The 21,670-nt window shown below is 42.7% G+C and overlaps 1 protein-coding gene and 1 long non-coding RNA gene across 8 annotated transcripts in view; one reads left to right on the top strand and one right to left on the bottom strand.

Moving 5' to 3' along the window:
- LOC132247552 (uncharacterized) overlaps positions 1-7,828 on the top strand; it is a 111,034-nt gene extending 103,206 nt beyond the window's left edge. Inside the window, exons 2-3 of the long non-coding RNA XR_009458843.1 lie at positions 4,636-4,768; positions 7,039-7,828. This is a non-coding gene — a long non-coding RNA (uncharacterized LOC132247552). The remainder of the gene's footprint in view (positions 1-4,635; positions 4,769-7,038) is intronic.
- The window catches only part of PLCB1 (phospholipase C beta 1), a 777,970-nt gene that overhangs the window by 115,913 nt on the left and 640,387 nt on the right, over positions 1-21,670 (bottom strand). For 5 of the 7 annotated variants that reach the window (XM_014595092.3, XM_059720212.1, XM_059720209.1 and 2 more), the window contains one exon: positions 12,196-12,373. In XM_014595092.3, the coding sequence (XP_014450578.3) occupies positions 12,196-12,373 (178 nt within the window). Of the gene's footprint in view, positions 1-12,195; positions 12,374-12,445; positions 12,641-16,457; positions 17,294-21,670 lie in introns of those variants that run through there. The other 2 variants (XM_059720213.1, XM_019500761.2) reach the window with 2 other exon arrangements.

The raw sequence follows: 21,670 nt of genomic DNA on the forward strand, positions 1-21,670 counted from the left end.
TCTACGCAACACTGGTTCGGCCTCAACTGGAGTACTGCGTCCAGTTCTGGGCACCGCACTTTAAGAAGGATGTGGCCTGCCTTGAGAGGGTTTGGAGGAGGGCCACCCGCTTGGTTGGAGGGCAACAGGGCAGGCCCTATGAGGAGAGGCTGAGGGACCTGAACCTGTTCAGCCTCATCAAGCGGAGGCTGAGGGGGGATTTGGTGGCTGCCTATAAACTCGTTAAGGGAGATCAGCAGCAAATAGGAAGGGCCCTAGTCCCCCCAACAGCACCTGGGATGATGAGGAACCATGGCCAGAAGCTGCTGGAGAATAGGTTCAGGATAGAGATTAGGAGGCACTATTTCACCGTTAGGGTGGCTAGGATCTGGAACCAACTTCCCAGGGAAGTGGTCCTCGTTCCTACCTTGGGTAAATTCAAAGAGGTTGGATGAACACCTATCTGGGGTCATGTGATCCCAGCATGTGCTCCAAACAGTGGCAGGGGGTTAGATTAGATGATCTATTCAGGTCCCTTCTGACCCCTAACTACTATGAAACTATGAAACACTCCCAGATGCTACTTCACACCCACCTGCATCCCCATCCCACTTGCCTGGCCGACCATGCCCTGGCCATGTGGGTCCCATCTGGCACCCTTCTGCAGTGGGTGCAGGGTGGACGGGCCCAGGGTGCCTGGGCAGCAGGGTGGGTCTGGCTGGGGCGGTGGAGCACACACCTGCTCCTGGGCAGTGGCAGCACGGCCTGCTGGGAAGCTGAGTCTGGCCACCTTGCTTCCCCTGCCTCACAAATAACAGTTCCCATCATGCCCAAGAGCCACACACAGGCATGGGGCAGGCTGTACCCAGTGGCACCTCTGTGCCCTGGGGGCAGTGGGACCAATCACATGCACCACAGCCCAAGCTGCCCCCCATGCCTGCGCAGGCAAGGCTGAGGGACCTGCCATGGGCTGGACAGAATCCCTTGGTGGGCTGGATCTGGCCCATGGGCCATGCTTTGCCCACCCCTGGGCTACAGGCTAAAATGCAGGACTGAGGGTCAGGAAATGTGAGTTCTAGTTCTGGTTCTCTCAAATGCATTCTGGGGCATTCTGGTCATTTCAAGGCCAACCCTATCCTCTGCTAAAGTCAGTAATAAAATATCCAAAAGAACAAGATTGGTCTCTGACCTCTCTGCAATTCAGTTTTCCCATCTCTGAGAAGTAATAATTCTCTATGCACGCAAGTGTTAGGAGACTAAATTCATAATATGGTGCATTATAAAAATAGAGAATTAACACACTTAAATATTTCACCAGTTTACATCTAACTGAGTAAAAGCAGCATGCATATAATCAAAATCTTGAATGGAGAACCTTTGATATGGTTATGCAGTAAAATTCCAACTCTTTTCTCCTTCGTATTGATAAGAAAAGGAAAGAAACAAGAATGAACTCTCCTCTACAGCTACCAAATTACCAAGTGTACCATGAAGAAAGAATCCTCACTCATCTGTGAAGCAAATTTTATTCTGAGGAAATATTAATTCAAATAAAGCTCAGTGATCAAACTGTCAGAATGTTCCTTATTAAAAAAAGTAATTATCATGACACTTCAAAGCTGAACAACGCAGAAAATGTAGCTTAGCTTTGGGAACAGGCATTATCTATTTTGATGAGTTTATATGCAATAGAAAGCTATGCAAACTAATTATATGCTAGTCTAAAATGGCTGTTTTAAAAAAAAGAACACAAACTTCTTTATCACTTTCCAAACAAGAGAGGAAACAGCTCAAAAAATGCAGCCCTCTGAAAACAATGGCAGTAACTGCTCAATGGTGTGAATAAGGTTTATTTACTGTCTCTAACTTAATTGCAAACATAAAGGAGTTTTGCATCTTACTCACTATTATAATTAATATCCATTATGTTTGTAGGAGGGGCTTGCTATGCACTCTTCAAATAAACACATCCTCTCATAGTGCACATGGGGAGAGAAACATAAGCATGCTTCCTAAACTTTGACATACCCTACACAGTGTTCTTAACATATGCTTGTAGATCACATTGAGAATGCCAATGGCTAACAAAATTTCATGTTTTTCAAATGGTTATCTGTCCCAAAAGACTTTGGGTGTGAAGCAGAAAGAAAGGAGACTATCGACTAAATGTAGGGAGACACTCTGAGAGAAAGAGAGCCAATCTTGCTGCTGGCCTGGATTAGGGTTGGAAACGTTGACTCAGGTTCAAGATGTATTCAAACCTGCCATTAGCAGAAAATGTCAGTGACTGTAAATCCAGTATGTATTTGAATAGATGATTTACATAGTTCTTGGCCAGGATGGAACATACAGGATGATAAAATAAGTTGAGATCATTTGAAAAATAGTGAAGTCCCATGCCTGACCCAGTCAAGGGATCCTGGTAAATTAAAAGTGGATAGAGAAGTAAAAACAGGGCACCAAAACTCAGTCACATCCAGGCCAAACATTTTGTCTTGAGTCTACCATTTTGATTATTTAAACACCCTAAGATTCAGGGTGATGAAAAGACATAGAAAGCATGACCGGCTTTCAGGTAAGCCAGGCAGTGCCCAGTGGTAGTCTTAGGGCTGTTGGGGCCCTGGGCAAGATAGTCAGTTGGGGCCCCTTAGAGGCTTAATTTTGATGCCCTATAAGTCAGTCGGAGATTTCCGATTTCAATTTCACTTTGCCCTATCCATGGAACTGCAATAAAACTATCTTAATACAATTCGGATAATACAAATATATTCAGTGTAATTAATTTTTATTTTTATAAAGTGTGGGGCTCCAGGCAGTTGCCCAATTTGCCCTCCACTAAGGTCGCTACTGCAGTGCCATAGCAAGGGGGTCGAGCAGCGCAACTGCCTGAGGTGCTGAATCGAAGGGGCGCCAACAGGCGCTGCCCAGCTGGGGCAGTGCATGGGACAGAGCAGTGAGCAGCTCATTTGGGGGGATGCAGGGATGTGGGGAGGGCAGCTCCCACTGCTGCATGCACTCCTGGGCAAGCATGGGGGGGGTGCCCCCCAGATCTGCGCACGGGGTGAACGTGGGCTGCCACTGTGGGCTTTGCCCCACGTGCCAAACTTTGTTGCTACGGCACTGAAGTCAGGTATCATATTCACGAGTCACAGGGACCTCTGGGACCCTTTGCCTCATTCTACTTGCCAAAGCCTCTAGAGACAGACAAGCATACGCTTATAGTGACTTCAAAAAAGGGGAGGAGTTGATGCTCAGGAACGTGCAGTGGCTGTTACACGATAACTGTAACATTTATATGAGCCTGCAGTAAGACACGCACAACAAAATGGCTCCAGCTTTAACCTTGCTTCATCTGGGGCAGTTTAGCTCATGTGTATCACCGCAGGTTGATGCACATGTAATGGTTACAGCACAGCAGCTGCTGCACACTTCTGAGCAGCATCTCCCTCTTCCCTTTTGAAGCTGCAACAAACATACGTTTGTCCATACTCCAATGTGTACTATTCCCATTCTATACAAAAGGATCTGGTGCAGCTTTGGATATGGAGGCTGGAAAATAGCATCTGTGCCCCTTTCCCTTGCAGCTTTGAACAGTTTAAGAGAATATGTGAACACACACACACACACACACACACACACACACACACACACACACACAGAGCTGGGAATGAGAATGTGGATATGAGCACCTGTGCTGCAAGTGCACACTTGAAAAGGGAGCAAGGTCTGGAAATAAGGAGCATTAGAGGCCCTCTTTAAAAATGTATATCTGAATGGAAACTCCCTTGAGGCAGCAGAGATGAGTGCTTTTCTTCTTTTTTCTTGTCCTTGAAAAATAGCTGTGGTGCTCAATTTATCTGGTCCCAGGGGCTGGATGAGTGGCATGGGGCCAGTCCACAGGCTAGATCCCATATTGGAGGTCAGTGAGCCAGAGTCAGTCCATGGGTGAGACCCAGGGTGCCAGCCTGGCCCCATGCACTGAATGCGGCTGTGGAGTGACCACAAGTGCTGGCCTGGCCCACGCATGGGATCTGGCTGTGGCCCAACCCCATGAAGGTTCTGAAATTTTATGGCAGGGAAGTGGTGGCAGCATTAATGAATGTGGCTCTGGACTCTGCTGTGACAATTAACATTGCCACCACACCCCCACTGCCAAAGGTCCAGACCCCAGGGATTGAATCCAGCCCATGGGCCATAGGTTGAACACCAGTGACAAATAGAAATTTTGCTGAATTGGGGGAAAAAGGTTGGGGAGGGGAAGGGTGAAAGAGGGAGTACTGAACGTATTTATGAACTGGGATCAAATTCTCTTGATAGTTTTCGCCAAAAGGAAACAAAAAAGGAGAAATTTTGAAAAATTCAAAACATGTTGCCTCAACATTTAAAAAATGAAACGTTTCTTTTCCAGAATGTTGGCACATTTCGTGATGATATTTGCCAAAGAAAAATTTAGACTCGTCATTTCTAGATGACAATTTTTCACTTCAAAATTGACCCAAATTAAAAGAAAAATGCTATGCTGAAGGGACCATTTATCCAACCTTATGCAGTGACCCTTTGATGTGTCACTGGAAGGCAAGGCTACAAGAATTCAGTGTCCTTTGCTAACTACTAATTAAGATTCCTTACTATTGCCATCCTTTCCCACACTGACAGGAGGAGGGATATATCAGGGTCCTTGGCAGTGCATGTCAGCATCTGCAAGAAGAGTGGTGAAAGCTCAGCCCACTGAGCTAGGAGTAACACAGCTTGGGACAATACTTACCAGAGATGGCTTTTGAAACCCCAGGTAAGACAGAGACTGTTTGCTACTTCAATCAAACAGAGACTGCTAGCAGGTATGGACTCAACACAGATCCCAATCAGCACTTCACTTTTAAATTTCTCACTGGGGAACATAATTCAATTGGCTGTCAAACAGTTTCCGTACATTTCTTTTTTAACAGCCAACGCTTCTAAAACAACCTGCCTTTCAGATGGTACAACAAATCACTATAAATGAGCAGTACCCTAATATGAGCAATACCCTAATATGACAGCTGCAGATAACACACAAAACATATCAGTTCTCAGAACACAGGGTATAACTCCTATGTACAAGAACTCTGATTCTCTACTGCTCTGATTCATGGGCTGACCTGTTGCGCCAGGTAGCCCTGGGTGGTGAGACTAGCCCCATTTTACATAGTGCTGCTTCACATCATTTTGTACAGATGTCAAAGATAATGTCTGTGGAGTATTCAGGTGGTGTTTCGCATAAAAAAACGAAGCCAATTTGTGTGGAAAAATTGCATTGGTGTAGTTCAGGGGTGGGCAAAATGCAGCCCACGGGCCGAATGCAGCCCGCCAGGCCATTCTATCCGGCCTGTGGGGCCCTGAAAAAATTTAGGAAATTAATATATATCTGCCCCTGGCTGCCTATCATGCAGCCCTTGATGGCTTGCCAAAACTCAGTAAGCGGCCCTCCGTCCAAAATAATTGCCTTCCCCTGGTGTAGTTGCACTTAACTTTTTAAACCAATATAATCAAAGTGGTATAAGTCTTTCTGAGCATGCTCATTATTGTGTAAGGCGGGCTTAACTGATATTCTTTTAAACTTCTTCCCAATCAACTTATTAAACACTGAAAAAGTACCCATACAAGGGCGTACCCCAGTTTAGCTATATCAGTGTATATTTACATGGAAGGTCACACAGGTGTTGACAAGGTCTGAGATGTGGTAGTGATTATCATTCATGATTATTATTAAATGAACAGCTATTGTACCTCTTTGCAAAAGACTGAAGCAAATACAGTATGTTGACAACTCTTTGTTATATTGAGTTGTCAACAGGGCTAAGGTTGAGACCGTATATCAGTAACTTAAGGATAAAACTAATTACAGAAATGCTATAGCTCCAAACCCAGGAAAATCAGAGTTAGGTTTACCCTTAAAAGAAAGCCAAACATGTTAAAGCATAAAAAAATATAAATTGAAGCCATCCAACCAATCTTAATCCTCCCCTGTAGTAACATAACGAGGTGAAAACATTAAAAAAAACCCCAAACCCCAAATCATAACATACCTTTAGAAATCAGTTTAATCTAACCCAGGAACCACAAGCACTAAAATTCTTTAATCAAAATCATGTGGTTACTGAATGATGTCAGTACCAGGGAAATTAAACTTGTTGGTTGTTTAAAAGGATATTAAAATTAACACTACCTCTCAGTTTCCTGAGTGTTTAATGTTTGGATTTTAGATAAGTATGGCACTTCTCTGTATTGTCTTTTACCCTTAAGTTACTGGTGTTTTTAAATTTTACTTTCATTCTATCCTAACATTTTTATCAAGTAAGTAAAATTACTGTTAATAGCTTAATTCAATGAACAGATAACACACTGAAACTCTGCTGGGTTTGAAAAATGGCAGCGGACATGAGCGCGTTAGGCCTTCTATCCTACAGTGAGTTCTCAATGCCTGTTGTTCAGCTAGACCTCAAAGCAAACATTCATTTTCACAGTAGACCAAGATTGAGAGGCCCTGCTTGATTTTCAGGGATCAGGGAAATAATGTTGTACTCAGACCTCTCATGAATACATGAGCAGAGTAAAGAAGGGCTAGAAAGGAAAAAAAAACCCCTGATCTTTTATTGTTTACTGTCTATTCCAAGGGGTGTAAGAAAAAAGAATCATCTTTGAAATGGTAGAAGTCTTTATTTCTGTTATGTCATATCGAAGGGAAAGTTTTTACTGAGATTTGTTCTAAATATGCCCACTGTAGCAGTTAAGAAATGTTAGCAGAACAGTACGTTAGGTCAGATGGGTAGCATTTCTGTTGGATGGGTGGTGTCAGAGGGTTAGTTCTCTAGACAGGGAATTACAAAGTGCTGTTGCAAAGAATGCTTGTCTGATTAGCTACTACCTGGAGCATGTGAGCTGTAAGCTAGAAAAACATGCTGCTCATAAAGACAAAAGGGAATGGAACAGGTAATCAGGTATTTTATTTAACCATAGAAGTTGATGTGGTCCCTATCCCTGTAGTATCTGAGCACTTTGCAATCTTTCCTGTATGTTTAGGCCAGTGATTCTCAACTGGGGTGCCACAGCACCTTGGGGGTGCCACAACATGCTTTTAAAGGTGCTTGAGGACATGAGCAGCCTCCCAGAAGTGACCCAACATGGCTTGTCCCCACCTCCCACCGGGGCTGCGTGGAGTTGCTCATGGTGGTGAAAGACCTGTCAAGCTGACCTGGCCTGGACAAGAAAGACGGTACTAGGGCTTCTGGTAGAGAAGCCAGTAGAGGACAAGCCAGTAGAGAATGAGCTGCAGTGGTTCATGAGGAATCAACACAGGGAGAAACATTAACTGCAGAGTGGACACGGAGACATGAATGGCAGGCGGGGGGATGTAATACAGCTCATTCAGAGCCAGGCTGGTTGCAGGCACAGAACCAGGACTTGGTGCTGCGTCTGCTCCACGGCATGAGGCTGGACCCACTGACACTGGGCACATGCTGCCAGAGCTCACTGGAGAGACCCCAGCACTAACCCACCATGCACAGAGGCTGATATCTTCAGGTAAGGAAATGAAGTTTCAGTTTCTCACAAGTGTGCCACAAATATTGGTCCATATTCTGTAGTCAGACCAGTGCACCTACATAGCTATGTGGCTGCGACCCTGAAGTGTTTTTATTTTCTGACTTCTTCTGTATGCATAACTTCTTAACTGTAATCTTGCCTTAGAATTAGTGTTCCTGCTTTATTTCCATGTTCTTGATTAAAAAAAACGAACCCTAAAAAAATCTAAAAAGATCTCATCTAAGATAAAGGGACTTAAAAAAAAAAAAAAAGAACAACCAGACCATTCACAAACACGTTGCTACTTATTTTTTGTATAACATTTTGATATTGGGTGATACTAAATTCAGAAAAGCATAGGAATCTGAAGAGATCAAAAATCACTGGTTTATGCAAATAGCCCAACTGCAACAGAATAATTTAGCCTGGATTTTCCTAACTGTTAAATTTACTCTGCAGTAAAGAGCGGAGACATAACCAGTTCTCCAAAGTTTGCTGCTGGCAGTAGGCAGGTATGTCACCTGGCCATTAAGTAGTGGGAAAGCTGACTTCCTGTGAGCAAACAGCTATCTTATAATGCAATGGACCAGGGAAGTAGATGCATAACCAGTGCAGTGGTATAATTCTTTCTTTTCCAAAGCATAACTTTATCCTGGACTACAGTGACTTACACCAGAGCAGAGCTATACACTGCTTGTCCACTTTTCTTTTACCACTGAGTAAAGTCGAATTACTCTGGCATAAGCATGTTGTAGATCCACACCCTGTACTTATCTTCATTGCACTTCTACAATGGAAGGAAATCCATTATTCCTATTTTTCCCCAGATAGAGCGCAGACAGATCTAAATCTAGTGTCAAATTATTGGGACATCTTTTCTGCCTCTTGCCTACAGCTAATGTGGATGCCACTTAGGGTTTAGGCAATACCCAATATCGTTATAGTTTCTTAAGGCCTTTCCTTCTCTGGTTTGGTTCTTTCACTAATGACAAGAAGCAATAGTTGTTAACAACTCAGAGAGGTGCTATGATGTCTCAAGAACACACAAGCTATGGCCAACCTACTAATGCTGCCCCGCTGAAATCAATAAACAACAACTCCAAGAAATAGGTCAGATTGGTTTCTGTGAGTGTTCAAGATTGGTGTGACTTTTGTACTTGGTGGTCGCATCTGCATGAAACAACTGAGCAGTTGTTACTGAGCATTTATTTAATAGTTGTTTATGCAAGTACTAAATAAATGCACAGTAACCTGACTTACTGTGCAGTAGCGCTGATGAATGCCTTTTTTTGTGATGTCACCGCATAGTAGCCTAATGCTACTGCACAATAACATTGTGTCATGTTTTTTGCCACACAATGCTACTGCGCAGTAGTATCAGGCTACTGCACAGTCAGTGCCTCCTGTAAACGCACCCGGGGGGCATGTCTAAGTGTTCAATTCACATGCAAGAATAAACTCCAGAGTTTTTTCCTCCTGGGCATGCTGTTTGGATATGCCTGGGAGCAAAAACCTCCGGAGTATGTTGCTCTGAAGCTTATGCATGTGTAGCACATTGAGCCCAGTTGCAGCAGCCCCGGGCTGTTCCAATTGGGTTCAATGTGCAGCAGAGAGACTGGATGGGGCACAAAGGTGCTTCAGTGCAAGGCCAGCCAGCAGGCAGCCCCTGCCCTGAAGCACCTTCATGCCCCAGCCACCAGGCAGCATCTACATGTGTGGTGTTGCAGGGATGGGATGTTTAATTTTGTGGTGGGCTCAGGAAGCTGGATACTGTAGGTTGCAGTGGGGATTCTGGGAATGTCCCAGATCATGGAACAGTCCTTGGGTGATTTTCTATATATTGAAATGACTCCCAAATATCCTCTAATTGCACAGAGGACCTCTGGCCCACAAATGCAGAAGGCATAAAGTTGCCGTTTTTGTCCTAGCTTCAGATAAGCTGGATCTTTGTGTTCTGCTTCTGGGAGTTCAGATCCTTAACTCCTTCACTGAATCTAAGAGCAATATCTCCCCCCATAATTAAAATTCTGTTGTATGTCATACAGCACCCTTTAGAAAAGTCCTTTCCCCCCCCTCAAAACATCCACTGCCATCTGCTTCAGCATCTCTATTTTAGATCTTCAGGCCTTATGATCTTGCCTCTGCTGACAGCAATGCTCCAGCTGTTAAAACAAAAGTTGGTGTGGAATAACTTATGCAAAATATTTCTGCACCATTCCTAGATGATGCCCCAATATCCTAGAGCATTCATTTTCAATGAGAATATTGCTTGGCAAAACTTCACAACCCCGGGAAATGTTTGAAGCTATTTCCATCAGTTTATTTTCATGGGATGTTACTTTTTTTCTAACTAATTTTGCTTCCTGGAGTGTTGTAAGTCTATAAAGCAGCAGAAGAACCTTGAATCATGATCCAAATGTTGCACTAAATGTGGAACTAGCTGAACAAAATGTCAGGGATTTCTCCTTTATAGTAGTAGTAGTAATCATTTGTATTCCTCTGGTGCCTTCATTCTAAGATCCTCAAAGACGTAAGTCTTACAGCGACTCGGCAAAGGCAAGCACTAGCCCTATTTTACAGACAGAATGCCAGAGAGGCTTCATAGATTTGATCAAGGTAATCATAGGTGCATAGGACTGGAAGCCTCCTAGGTCACTCCATTTAGTCACCTGCTCCCTTCTCCCCACCCCTTCCCCATGTTGGGTGGCCAGGGCCTGCTTCGTTACCACTGCTGCCTCTAGCAGTGGCATCCGCTGGAGGAAGTCTCTCTGCTGGGGGAAGTGGGAGCAATAAAGCAGCTTCCTATCACCTCCTAGTTGGATGGCTGGAAAGTACACCTTTGAGGTAAATTGTCATCTCAGAGGGCTGTACACGCATGCATGTTCTCTATCTTTGCAGTGCTACAAAGTGCTGAGACACTTGGTAGCAGTATAAAAGTAATGTGTGTCCAAGGCCAAAGAGTCTGTAAATTCTGGGGTTGAAATCCTGAATCTATTAAAAGCAAATGGCAAAAATCCTGTTCAATTCAATAGTCAGGACTTCACCGTGAATTTCTTAACTCCCTTTGTGGTATAAAGCTGCTGTACTAAGAATAATCAGTGCTTGGATTATTTAGCAGGGACAAAAAAAGAGTTGTTTTCTCACAGCTGTATGATCTTTTACCATTCTCTGATTTACTCTCCTTGCAAACCTTAACACTGATCCCTAATACTAGCAAAAGACATGCAACCATCAAAATAAAGTAGTGAGATTATAAAATGGCATCTATTATTTTTTACTAGTTGGCTTTACTAACACAGTACAGAATCAGGAAACAGAATTCTGATGTACCAAGGTACCTTTTTGATATCTTCAGCAAATACATAAGAAACTTATGTCATTTTATGATCTGTCCTGAGAAAGGAAAGCACATAGCTGCACTCAGGGATGTATCTAGGGGGTGCAGCAGTCACATTTCCCTTTGATTCCTGCTCCACCTGAATTTTAAAACAAAGTTCTTGGGAGGAACAGCTGTATTTCTATTCAGGCAATGCTGAGAGAATCAGTTGACTTCATGTCTCATTATCATCTCCCTCATTCCTGCTAATCTCTCTCCACTCCACAGGTGTTAATGGCCCTCTATCCTTTTTAATAGTCTTGACCTTCTACTATTCAAACTACCTTTTCTTCTACTATTTTGCTGTGTGCTAGCCCTTCCTGGTAATACCTCTTTTTTATTTCATAGTCCTGCAGATTGTTTCTAGCTCTAGCTAAAAATCTTAACTTGAGTACAGAAATATAAATATAACTTAGGTGCAGAAATATAAGATGTTGAAATGACTGACAGTGAAGTATTGGAGGCACTGTGAAAACATACCAGAGGGCTAAATTTTGTATAATGTACCTGAATAAGATCCATACATACATTAACTCTTATGAATCTGGGACTAATGACACAATATCTTTTTGAGTGCTTGGACTCTGTTTTGCCTAGTTTGTGTTTTTTTTTAAATTTAATATAGAATCTAGCAAATCAGGACACATTCCAATAGTTATATTTGTTTTTGCTTTGTTCTGAACCTGAATAACATACTGCTAGCCATCTAGCATATTAGCAAACCTCCTAGTTTCTCTGTAACTGAAGAAAAATGTGTTATATGTGATGCTTTGCCACATCAACTGCACCTTCCTTTTCAAGATCCTAGATCTGCCCATGGCTGCACTACTGCAGGAATAGATTAAATTTAGGTGGGATCACCTGTCACATATGCCAATGTCATTTCTATTAGGTTGCTTTACAAAATAAATTGCACAGTGTCAGCTGTGAGCAGATGTGCAGCTATGATGGGTAGTACATGTGATCTTGTAGCAGCAAGTAGTACTACTGCTCTAGCTGCAGATTCTAGATGGTGTTCAAGGGTAGCTCTATGTAGAGTTTCACATTGTTTATTACTTGACTACTTTATTTCATCAGCTTTTAGAGCTTTGGTGCTCTGGACATCACCTATCACATGGATTTCTGGCCATAGTTCTGTTCACAAAGAAGATTCTATGAACCAGGATAAAATATGCAAAATGGATTCCATGAAGGGGCACAATAAAATGCAACTTAATATATAATAATACATCACACTTTTATTAGTGACTGAGCAATCGTCGATGGGAAGCACAACTTACCAGCTTGATATGTTCCCGCTTCTGGTACTTTTCACTGTAATACTGTTCTTGTCGGAGATTGAGCAACTGCTGCTGTTGCTTTTCCTTCAGTTCTATTAACTTCTGGGTCATTTCTGAGTCAAGTGCAGCCAGCTCTTGTTCAATAGAAGAACTGTGATCTGGGCTGCCAGTGTCACATCTACAAAAGACACACAGATCAGCTGTAACTTGTTCACTATGTACAGTTTATCTCATTCCTTTTTATTATTTTTTAAACTTCTTCAATTTTGGGGTGGTTGTAGCCCCAAAAGAATGTACAAATCTCCCAGCACTGTAGTTTTGTCAATGACATGATCTAGTACATTCAGGCTGTTCACAGATGTAACTTTAAACTATTTTTTAAAGGGGAGGGAAGACTTGCCTTTTGGTAGCATACATCAGCTGTTCAAGTTTAGCTGTTTTAAACCTGAAATAAATAGTTTTAAAACTGCATCACTTTAGCTCCACTTACTGGGTGGACAAGCATAACATGTATATTGTAACATTTCCACTGGTATAATTTCATACTGCTATAACTATTCTGTCTGTCCAAACCCTTAAAGAAAGGTCTTTTCCTCCTCTACTTTTTTCTATGCAGAGTAAAACATCTTGTAATAAAAATGATGATGGTTGTCGTTTTTAAATCACATCTGAACAAATTGTAGCATAGTGGGAAAATATGTCTCCACATAAACAAATAGAGATTCCTACTGGGGCTTCTAAATCCACATTTAGGCACTTAGATTAAGTGGCATGATTTTCAAAATGGCTCAGTCCACTGTGGAAACAGTTAGAGCTTCTGGGTGCTAAATACTTTTGGAAATCGATCATATATTACGGTTGGTATGGGTTTTTTTAGCCATGGCAGTTCAGCAAATTTGTGAGAAGCAAGGGGATTTTGGTAATATCTTTTACTAAAGATGCACTATATAGTTGTCAAGCTTTGAGGCACAACATGAAAAACATCACCAAAGTCTTTGAAAATCTTGTAACTTTTTAGAGGTATAACTAGTGATTGAAGATTCTAACTTTATGCCTGCATTTATAAAAACTTTGCCAGTTTTTCTTTAAAGCATCTAGGAACATCACTTCATCTGTTATCTGGCTCCTCTAAGGTGGCTATGTACAGTGAGACTGGGTGTGCATTTGTGCAAAAGCATTTAACAAGCCGCAGAACTGTAAAATGTGTACTCCAGAGAAAAGCAGAAGGGAACATGAGCTTAAATAAGGCAACCCATGGAAGCAAAGGAAAAATAAAATCTTAGAACAACAAACTCAGTAAGAATTGGAAATATTTGGCCTGGGGAAAGATAAACAGGAGTTGTGAAAACTAAGGAGAAGGGAGCAGTGAACAGTGCTTGTGAGCAAGATAAACAACTCAAAAATGTTAATGGATTGTGCTAAAATACAAATCCAAGGTAAAAAATATTAAATATATATAGCATTACAGCAGAACCCATAATCTGAGATAGCTGCTGCTCTACTCAGGCGTTAAATTAGTTGCCTAGGAAATGCTGTTTAAACTGACAGAATTTTAAAGACCTGAAATGAGAGTTGAACCTGCAGAAAGAAACAATTTTTCCATTCAGCAATTCATATCCAGAAAAACAATTATACTGTAGAGTTCTCACTACACTGTGTGTCTTCCTTTCTGCTTTGAACTAGAGTGACTTCACTGAAGTCAATGAGCCAGAAGGATTTATACCACCTTAGGATCTTGATCATTGTAGCTGGCTTTATACTCTCTCTCTCTCTAGATCTCTCTTTGGCAATCCCTCATAGTCAAGGATGATTATTTTCCACAATTGTCTTATCTGTAGGGACCTACTTAAATTGTGGTTTTGCAAATTTTGCGGAAACTGCAAAAAATGGTAGTTTTCATGATCACTGTGAAAAATGGCTTCTCTCACAACGTTGCGCTGAATCACCTGAAAAAAAGAAAAGTTTACCAGAATACAAGGAAAGTGCAGCAATCCCTGCAACCACAGAGCATGTGGTTTGAGAGAGTGCTACTGAGACGCTGAGCTAGTGATGTAGACTTGGTGAAGGCTCCAGTCAGATAAGTGAAAGGGTTTCAACGCCATCTTTTAACAAGCCAGATGCAATGCTGCAGCAAGGCTGCAGTTTGAGGATGCTGAGTGAAAAGAAATCCAAGAAAGCTACACACATTTCAGCTCAGGGTTGTATAGGGTAGTTCCCTGCAGGAGCCTTGCATGCAGATGGTTGTAAATTGTTTTGTTCTTCATGCAACGTGACTCCGGATGTATTGAGGAAAAACAGCACAGATCAGCATTTAGAGTTCGAATTGCATAGAAAGCGAAAGTTTGCTGCACAGGCTGAAGATCAGAGCAAGAAACAAGCAAGTATGTCCTCAGTCTTTAAAAGAACCATTGAAAGCAGTCTGACATGCAGAGAGGCTACATACATGTTAGTGGAGGCATTCATTACCGCCAAACATTCCTCTGGAGAAAATTGATAACCCTAAATTAAGGGACTATTTGAACAGACACGTGCCAAATGCTGGCAGTTTCTTATGTGTGAACAAGCTTTGCTGAGATTACCTACCAGGAGTAATTGGTGTGCATGTACAGTCTATAAAATTTGCATAGGCAGATTATGAATTAATTTCGATTGTAGCAGAAGAAGCAACAAATGCCCATAATAATTCTTCTGCACATTTTATTTGTACCTGGAAACTGGACAGACTGCAATTTGCCTGTATTTCAGAAAGAACTGGTTCATCTTGAGTCTATTGAGTTTTCCACCATGCCACAAACTGTAGTGAAAGCTGCTTAAACTACAGCTTAGAATTTAATAAGATCTCAATATTTCTGTCTGATAATGCAATGCATATGAGCAAAGCGTTCTCTAATGTGCTTCATGGAATGATGCCCAATGCAATTTATGTCACCTGCAATGCACACATCATTTCTTTAAAGTGACATCTGCCACACATGTTTTTCTGATGTGGGTAGTTTGGTTTCCTCTTCTAAGAAAAATGTTCAAACAAGGTCCAGGCCAAAAGCCTTGATAAAGCCTCCTTTGCCAATCAAAGTGGGGATCTACTTGCAACTGTATCATTTCCACCGGGGCCAGGGCTTACAAGGTAGAATTCACGGTTTAACACAGTTCATTACCATGCAAGGAATATGAAGTAATACCAGCAATTTGTGCACAAAGAACTTGAAATCAAACCCAACACACAGTGCATGCTTAAACCACGTGATCTCTTAAGACAGGGCTGATTAAGTGAAGCTTGAAGATCAATGAAGATCAAGTTATGTTTGTGGCTGAAAAAGTGATCCAGTCCATTGAGCTTCTAATGTGGTTTGAAAGTTGGCAGGCTTTGATCCATCAAGCACAAAACAAGCTGATGGATTTGATAAGTTGGACATGGCAACTTTCAAACCATCAGCATGAAAACCAGCTGAGACAAGAACTGTTCCAGGAAATAGCTGTGAAGTTGAATCAGTACTATAAGAACAATCAGTCACTGACACCGTGGCTTTAACAACTGACTGCCTCCTTTTTTATTGCTGTTCACATTTTTTACCCCAGTCAGGTGCCTTTTCTGAGTTTTGACCCTCAGCTACTGAAATCAATCCCTGGATGGCAGAAAGAACATGACAAGGAATGTGCTGTTTACATGAACTCTGTCAAAGTGTACCAGATGCCTTTGACTGTGACTGTGTTTTGGCAGTCTGTTTCTGATTGGTTTCCACATCTCTACAACTTGGCAAAAAGTGGCCTTACCATTCCAGCCAATTCAATAGGCACGGACATGGGCGACTGGTGCCTCCAGAGCCTGGGGGGGCACCCACAGGCATCGCTGGCACCGTATCGGCAGCGGGGCCAAAGCTGGTGAGCTCCCACAGGCACTGCTGGCAGTGGGACTGGAGCTGGTGAGCTCCCGCAGGCGCTGCTGGCAGCGTCAGCATCAGGGCCGGAGCTGACGAGCTCCCGCAGGTGCCGCTGGCAGTGTCCCTCTTAGCGAGGGCACGTGCTTCCCCCATACCTCCCCCCCCACGTGTTGCCTATGGATGCAGAACATGTGATCTCAGTATATGGACATGTGTTCACAGCACAGAGACAGAGGATGTCAGCTGCAACTGCTGGTGGATGCTGCATGCTAGTGTTTAACAACTAATATTAATTGTTTCTATCAATGTTGGCATTATTTAGTATTATTAAACTTTTTGTAGCATGCTAATAATATATTATGATATTAGTTACTATTCATATTGGGCACATCTAAACATGCACCCCTATTAGGTAGGAGTAAACTAATTTACTCCTCAGCACGATAGTACTTGTAAATACAAGTACTATCTTTCTGTGGAGTAAAAAGTTCTGTAGAAGCGCACATGTAGATGCGGGAGGGGCTGACTGAGACACAACAGTGTTTCAGCTGTTTCAGGGACCGCCTGCTGGCTAGCCCCACACTGAAGTTCCCTTTTTCCTCAGCCATTCCCTCTGCAGTATGCTGAGCTGCCATGGGCTGGCAGGCTGACCCCCGGGGCCCTCTACCAGTGGGGATTGCTCCGTGCTGGCTCCACATGCTGCTTCTGAATAAACTGCAGCGCTTATTGCTCAAGAGTAAATTGCTCATGGGTGCTTGTTCAAACTGCATGTCTGGGAGCAATAAACTCCAGAGAAATAAACTCTGCAGTTAATCCAGGCACCTTAACAGCATGTGTAGACATGCCCATTATGTATAAATTTATATTCATAGTATATTTCAATTTGCCCCCCCCAACACACACACACATAGAGTTTTTTACTAGTAAATGCAGTCCTCCTTTCTGTACCATTGCATTTTTTAATTGTTCCCTCTCACAGTGAAGACTTACAAGAACTCATAAGTATATTCATTTGCAAAAAGAGTTTAGGAGAAGAAAATCTGCTTTGAATAAATAAAACTGAACCTTCCTCAAAAGATTGAAACCAAAACAGCTTCCAAGGTTCTGGATGATGCTTATTTCTGTCTTTTCCCCAGACTTTCTGGATTTTCTGTGTTTAGTTATATAACAAGCATGGCACTGTTCATTAAAACACCCAGGCAGGACTCACACGGTTTAGACTGAAAGAAAAAAAAAAACCCTTCCTGAATAGGAAGTTTGGAATCCCCGCTTATTTGATATGATCTTAAAAACTTAGGTAAAAGTTATACTGCTCTGAGTGTGAAAACAGAGCCAGAAAATGTCAAGATTGAGGGAGAGTCCCTCTAGTGCTTTCTGAATGAGGCCAGGGGAAATGTATTTATGATGAGAGTGAATTCACCGTAAAGTGAGATTAGAACTTGCTACTAGGAATGCTTTGCCCATAACTTCACAGAGCTCCACCTTTGGTACAGTTCAGTGAAGTACTGTTGATAAGCATAGTTAGATCACAAAGGAAGACTTTGGACATGGGTTGGAATATAAAGCCCAATGAAGCAGCATGGGAAAATTCTCAAGTGAGATTTTCCAGAACAAGAGGGTATTGGTGATCTTCTGGGAAAGTCTATTTTTGTGAGATTAGCTGGGCAATTTTCAGACAAAGTTCAGGTAGATTTTCCATTAGCATTTATTCCAGGCCAAAACTCAAAATACCATTTTCAGTGAGAAGGATTGATGCCAAGGTATAATGTAAGCATTCTAGAGGAACTCCACAAAAAATAAAAGCCTATAAAAACAGCACTGTTTTTCTGTTTCATGCTGTTTATACTAACAGAACAATTACTTCTGGAAGGAAAACTTATCATGGTATTTGAGCCTTATTAAAGACATATTGGCTGCATGCCCACGAGCAGGAATGTGAGGTCTGTGGCACCTCAAAGCCTTTTGAGGCACTCCGAAACACACGTGGTACTTGCGATTCTGTTCCCCACACTGCATATTTGCAGCACAGTGGCAAAATTAGATACTGGGAAATCCCAGTATCTAAAAAACCCACAGCAAAAAAAAAATGGGGCCAGCGCACATGGTTGCAGTGTGTGCCACCCAAAACCAGAACCTGGCTGGCCAGAGCCATACTCCAGCTGCTGGCCAGGCTCTGTGTGCCCAGATCACTGCCGTGACAGCCCTAAGAGGCCCCCAGGACTCCAGGTGCTGGCTCCAACATCCTGTACCTCACCTGGGGCAATTTGCCATTTGTCAGAACACATATGCAGGGGCATGCCTGGGGACACAAATATGTCCCCAGTGAAATGTATGTTCACTGCTGTGGGGATATGCCCATTTAATCCAATGTTTTCAATAATACTCACCAATTTTGTAAGTCTCAGCTTTCTGGTGCCAAGCTCCAAGACAACTTATGACTTTCAAAGGAGTTGGGGGTGGTCCCAGGGACAGATCCAAGGGGTGGGAGCAGGGAGGACATGGTACATGGGTGTAGTTGCACACCTCCACCTCCCCTTTGATTCCTGCTTCTCCCATTGTTTAAAACCAACTGCCTGACAGTGGCAGCAGCATTTCTATTCAGGCAGCAGCGAGACTGTCAAATTAATTCATGGCTCATTAAAATCTAACTGATCCCTTCTAAACTCTTCATTCCACAGTTGCTAATGACCCTCTCTCTTTTTTAATGATCTTGTTCTACTAATCAAGCTAGCCTTTCCTCTGCAATTCTGCAGTCTGTTCGTTGCTCCTGGTAATGTATCTCCTATTTCACAGCCCTACAAACTGTTTTTAACTCATACCAATAGTTATATATGTTTTTGCTTTCATCCTAAAGTGAATATAGCCCTAGGCCCATAGCATATCAGTAACACTTCTAGTTTCTTTTTAACTGGAGAAAAAATATGGGTTGCATTATATGGAACAATGCATCACAACACCTGCACCCCCTTTTCCAAATCCTAGATCTGCATATGATTAGTCCTCACCACTGCTGAAAAGCTGGCGCAATAAAGCCAGATTTTTACAGGCATGTATGTGTTAAAAAATACATCTGCACATCTAATGAGATTTTCAAAAATGCCGAAAGCAAGGTAGTGCCTCACACTGAATGAGAGATAGGCATGTAACTTTCTTTAGTGCTTGGAACATTTGTGAATTTTTGATACCTAAAAGCCTTTAAAAGTTTAACTCAAGTTCTAGCTCAATCCAGGCACCCAAAATTCAAATATTTCTGAAGGTGTCACTGTGGCAGAGCACCTTTGGTGCCAGTCACTTTAGGGTCTTTGAGTGGCTTGTAAGCACAGGGCAGCCGGCAAGTGCAGGCCAGTCCTGATGAGGTGGTCAGGTGACTGCAGGAGGGCTGTGTGATTGGAGGAAGGGGTGAAGCAGCCTCCATTTTTGATCCAAGCCCTCAGGGTTGAGGCAGCGGTCTGGTGCTGGCAGCCGGAATAATACCACCCAGCTGAGCTGCTGCTCAGAACATCCTCAGAGGTAAGGGCATGAGCTATGGGGATGGCAAGAGGCTCCTGGGCCTGGGTACGACCAAAAACTACACCCTGCTGGTGAAGGATGGCCTGATAAGATTGCCCGTGGAGGGGCAGTTCCCCAGAAATGCCAGGCCAGTTGCCTCCCCAGTGAAAGGCAGGTAGGGGCACCTTACAACCACATCCTGGTAGGATACCCCAATGTAGGGACAGGCATGGGGGCCAGGTTGTCTCCAGACACCTGAGCCCCATGGGATGAAAGACCCCAGAGGCCCCAGCGAGGGAGGCAAAGAGATAGAGCGGCCCCATTGAGAAGGCAGAAGTGTGAGGTGGCCTGCAGAGTAGGGTGCATTGTTGTGGCCTGAAGGACTGTGCATTGGGGGTGCAGAGTAGGGTTGCAAGGGCCATCTGAAGGGCTGTACCAGGGGTGTGTTGAGTAGGGCTGTAGAGTCAGCTTGAAGGGCAGCACACAGGTCAACCCTTATAAGTATATGAAATTGCCTGGCATGAGCAACCTGAAGGGTGGCATGAGCAACCTGAAGGGCTATGTATGGGCTGGGCAGAACAAGAGTAGTTAAGCCTGATGGCCCAAGGGGGCCACTCATGGAGCAGGGCAGGTTGAGAGTGGCCCAGTGAGGGGCATATGAAAGAGGCCTTGTGAGATGGGTTGGTATGAAAGAGACCCTATGAAGGGCACAGTGAATGAGCTGAGTGGTAGAGGTACAAGGGGCAGAGTTTGGCCTGGCCACAGGCCGGAGCTATCATCAACTTATGGTGCCTTCTGTGAGGCACGGGACATGGTGTAGGGGTGGTATGGAGCCATGTGTAATGCCCTAGGTATCCAGGCATAAAATGGGCAGCCTCCCGCACCTTACATCCATTTTATTAACCAGCAAGTCGTGGCAGGAGAACAAGGGCAGACTTCCCTAGACAGAGGGGTGGGCTGACATTAAGATCTGGTTGTGACATACCCCCTGTCATAGTCACTCATATCTCTACAACACACACAAAACTGCAGTTACTGTGTTTTAGACTTTTGAACCACAGAGTAGGCAGATATTCTGCCTGAACACTTTGTGCTATCAACAGAGTAAATTTAGTAAACACTAATATCTTTATTACCTGTTTCAGATAAAAGTGCTAATGATAAAGGAGAGTGCAATCCAAACACAGTGCTGCAGCACTGAACAGGACAGATGTGCTAACCAAACGAAGCCATTTATTGGACCAAACTTTATTAACCAAATTAAGCCATTGTTGGAAAAAAATAAGGCCTATCTCTAAACATCAGCCCAAAATATTAAGATGTTGAGAATATCTAACTGAAAATATCACTCTGTATTAAGTTTAGTTATGACAGCAATTCAGTAAAGCCCTCAGGTGCATATGTGAGTCCCTCCATTGGCTTTAACTTTACTGAACCAGGGCCTAATTCTACATACGAATGCAAAACTGACTGCCACTGGATATTTTATTTTGTGACACTTTATGAAACAGGGACAGCTAATAAAGTAAATTTGTATTCTGCAGTTCCAGACAAACAGCAACTAAGTGGTCAGAAAGACACAAAAAAAGGCCTTTTTCCTAGGATACAGCAACTGATTAAAAGCCTTCAGCTTGAAATAATAATACACTTATAAAGTTGAACATCCCTATGTGTATATTCTTTTTAAAATTCAAAATCAGACTTTCTCACCCTCACTTTTTTACCATTTTCACATTAAAAAAATCACATCTTCAAAATTATATTGACAGCTCCATTTAACAATGTATAGCTGAACATTTTTTTGCCAGAAACTGTGGAAGATTTATGGTTACATGCTAACATAACAAAAAAAAACGATTTACTGAAAGGTAAGTGGCTTTGTTATTTGGATTTGTCTTCTTGTTGAAATAAATAAAAGAGAAGAAAATCTTTGCTTTGCTTTGTCTCTTGATATTTTTGTTTTACACATTGGGATTGGACAATATAATACATTACCAGTTACTGCATAACACATCTGACAACCAGTGATTAAGATAATTTTATAGACTCAGACTTAGAACATGACAATCTGAAAATGAGTGACAGCCAAAGTCAGCTGAAACAACTGA

Source organism: Alligator mississippiensis, chromosome 1 (genome assembly GCF_030867095.1).
Source record: "Alligator mississippiensis isolate rAllMis1 chromosome 1, rAllMis1, whole genome shotgun sequence".
NCBI classification, from domain to species: domain Eukaryota; kingdom Metazoa; phylum Chordata; order Crocodylia; family Alligatoridae; genus Alligator; species Alligator mississippiensis.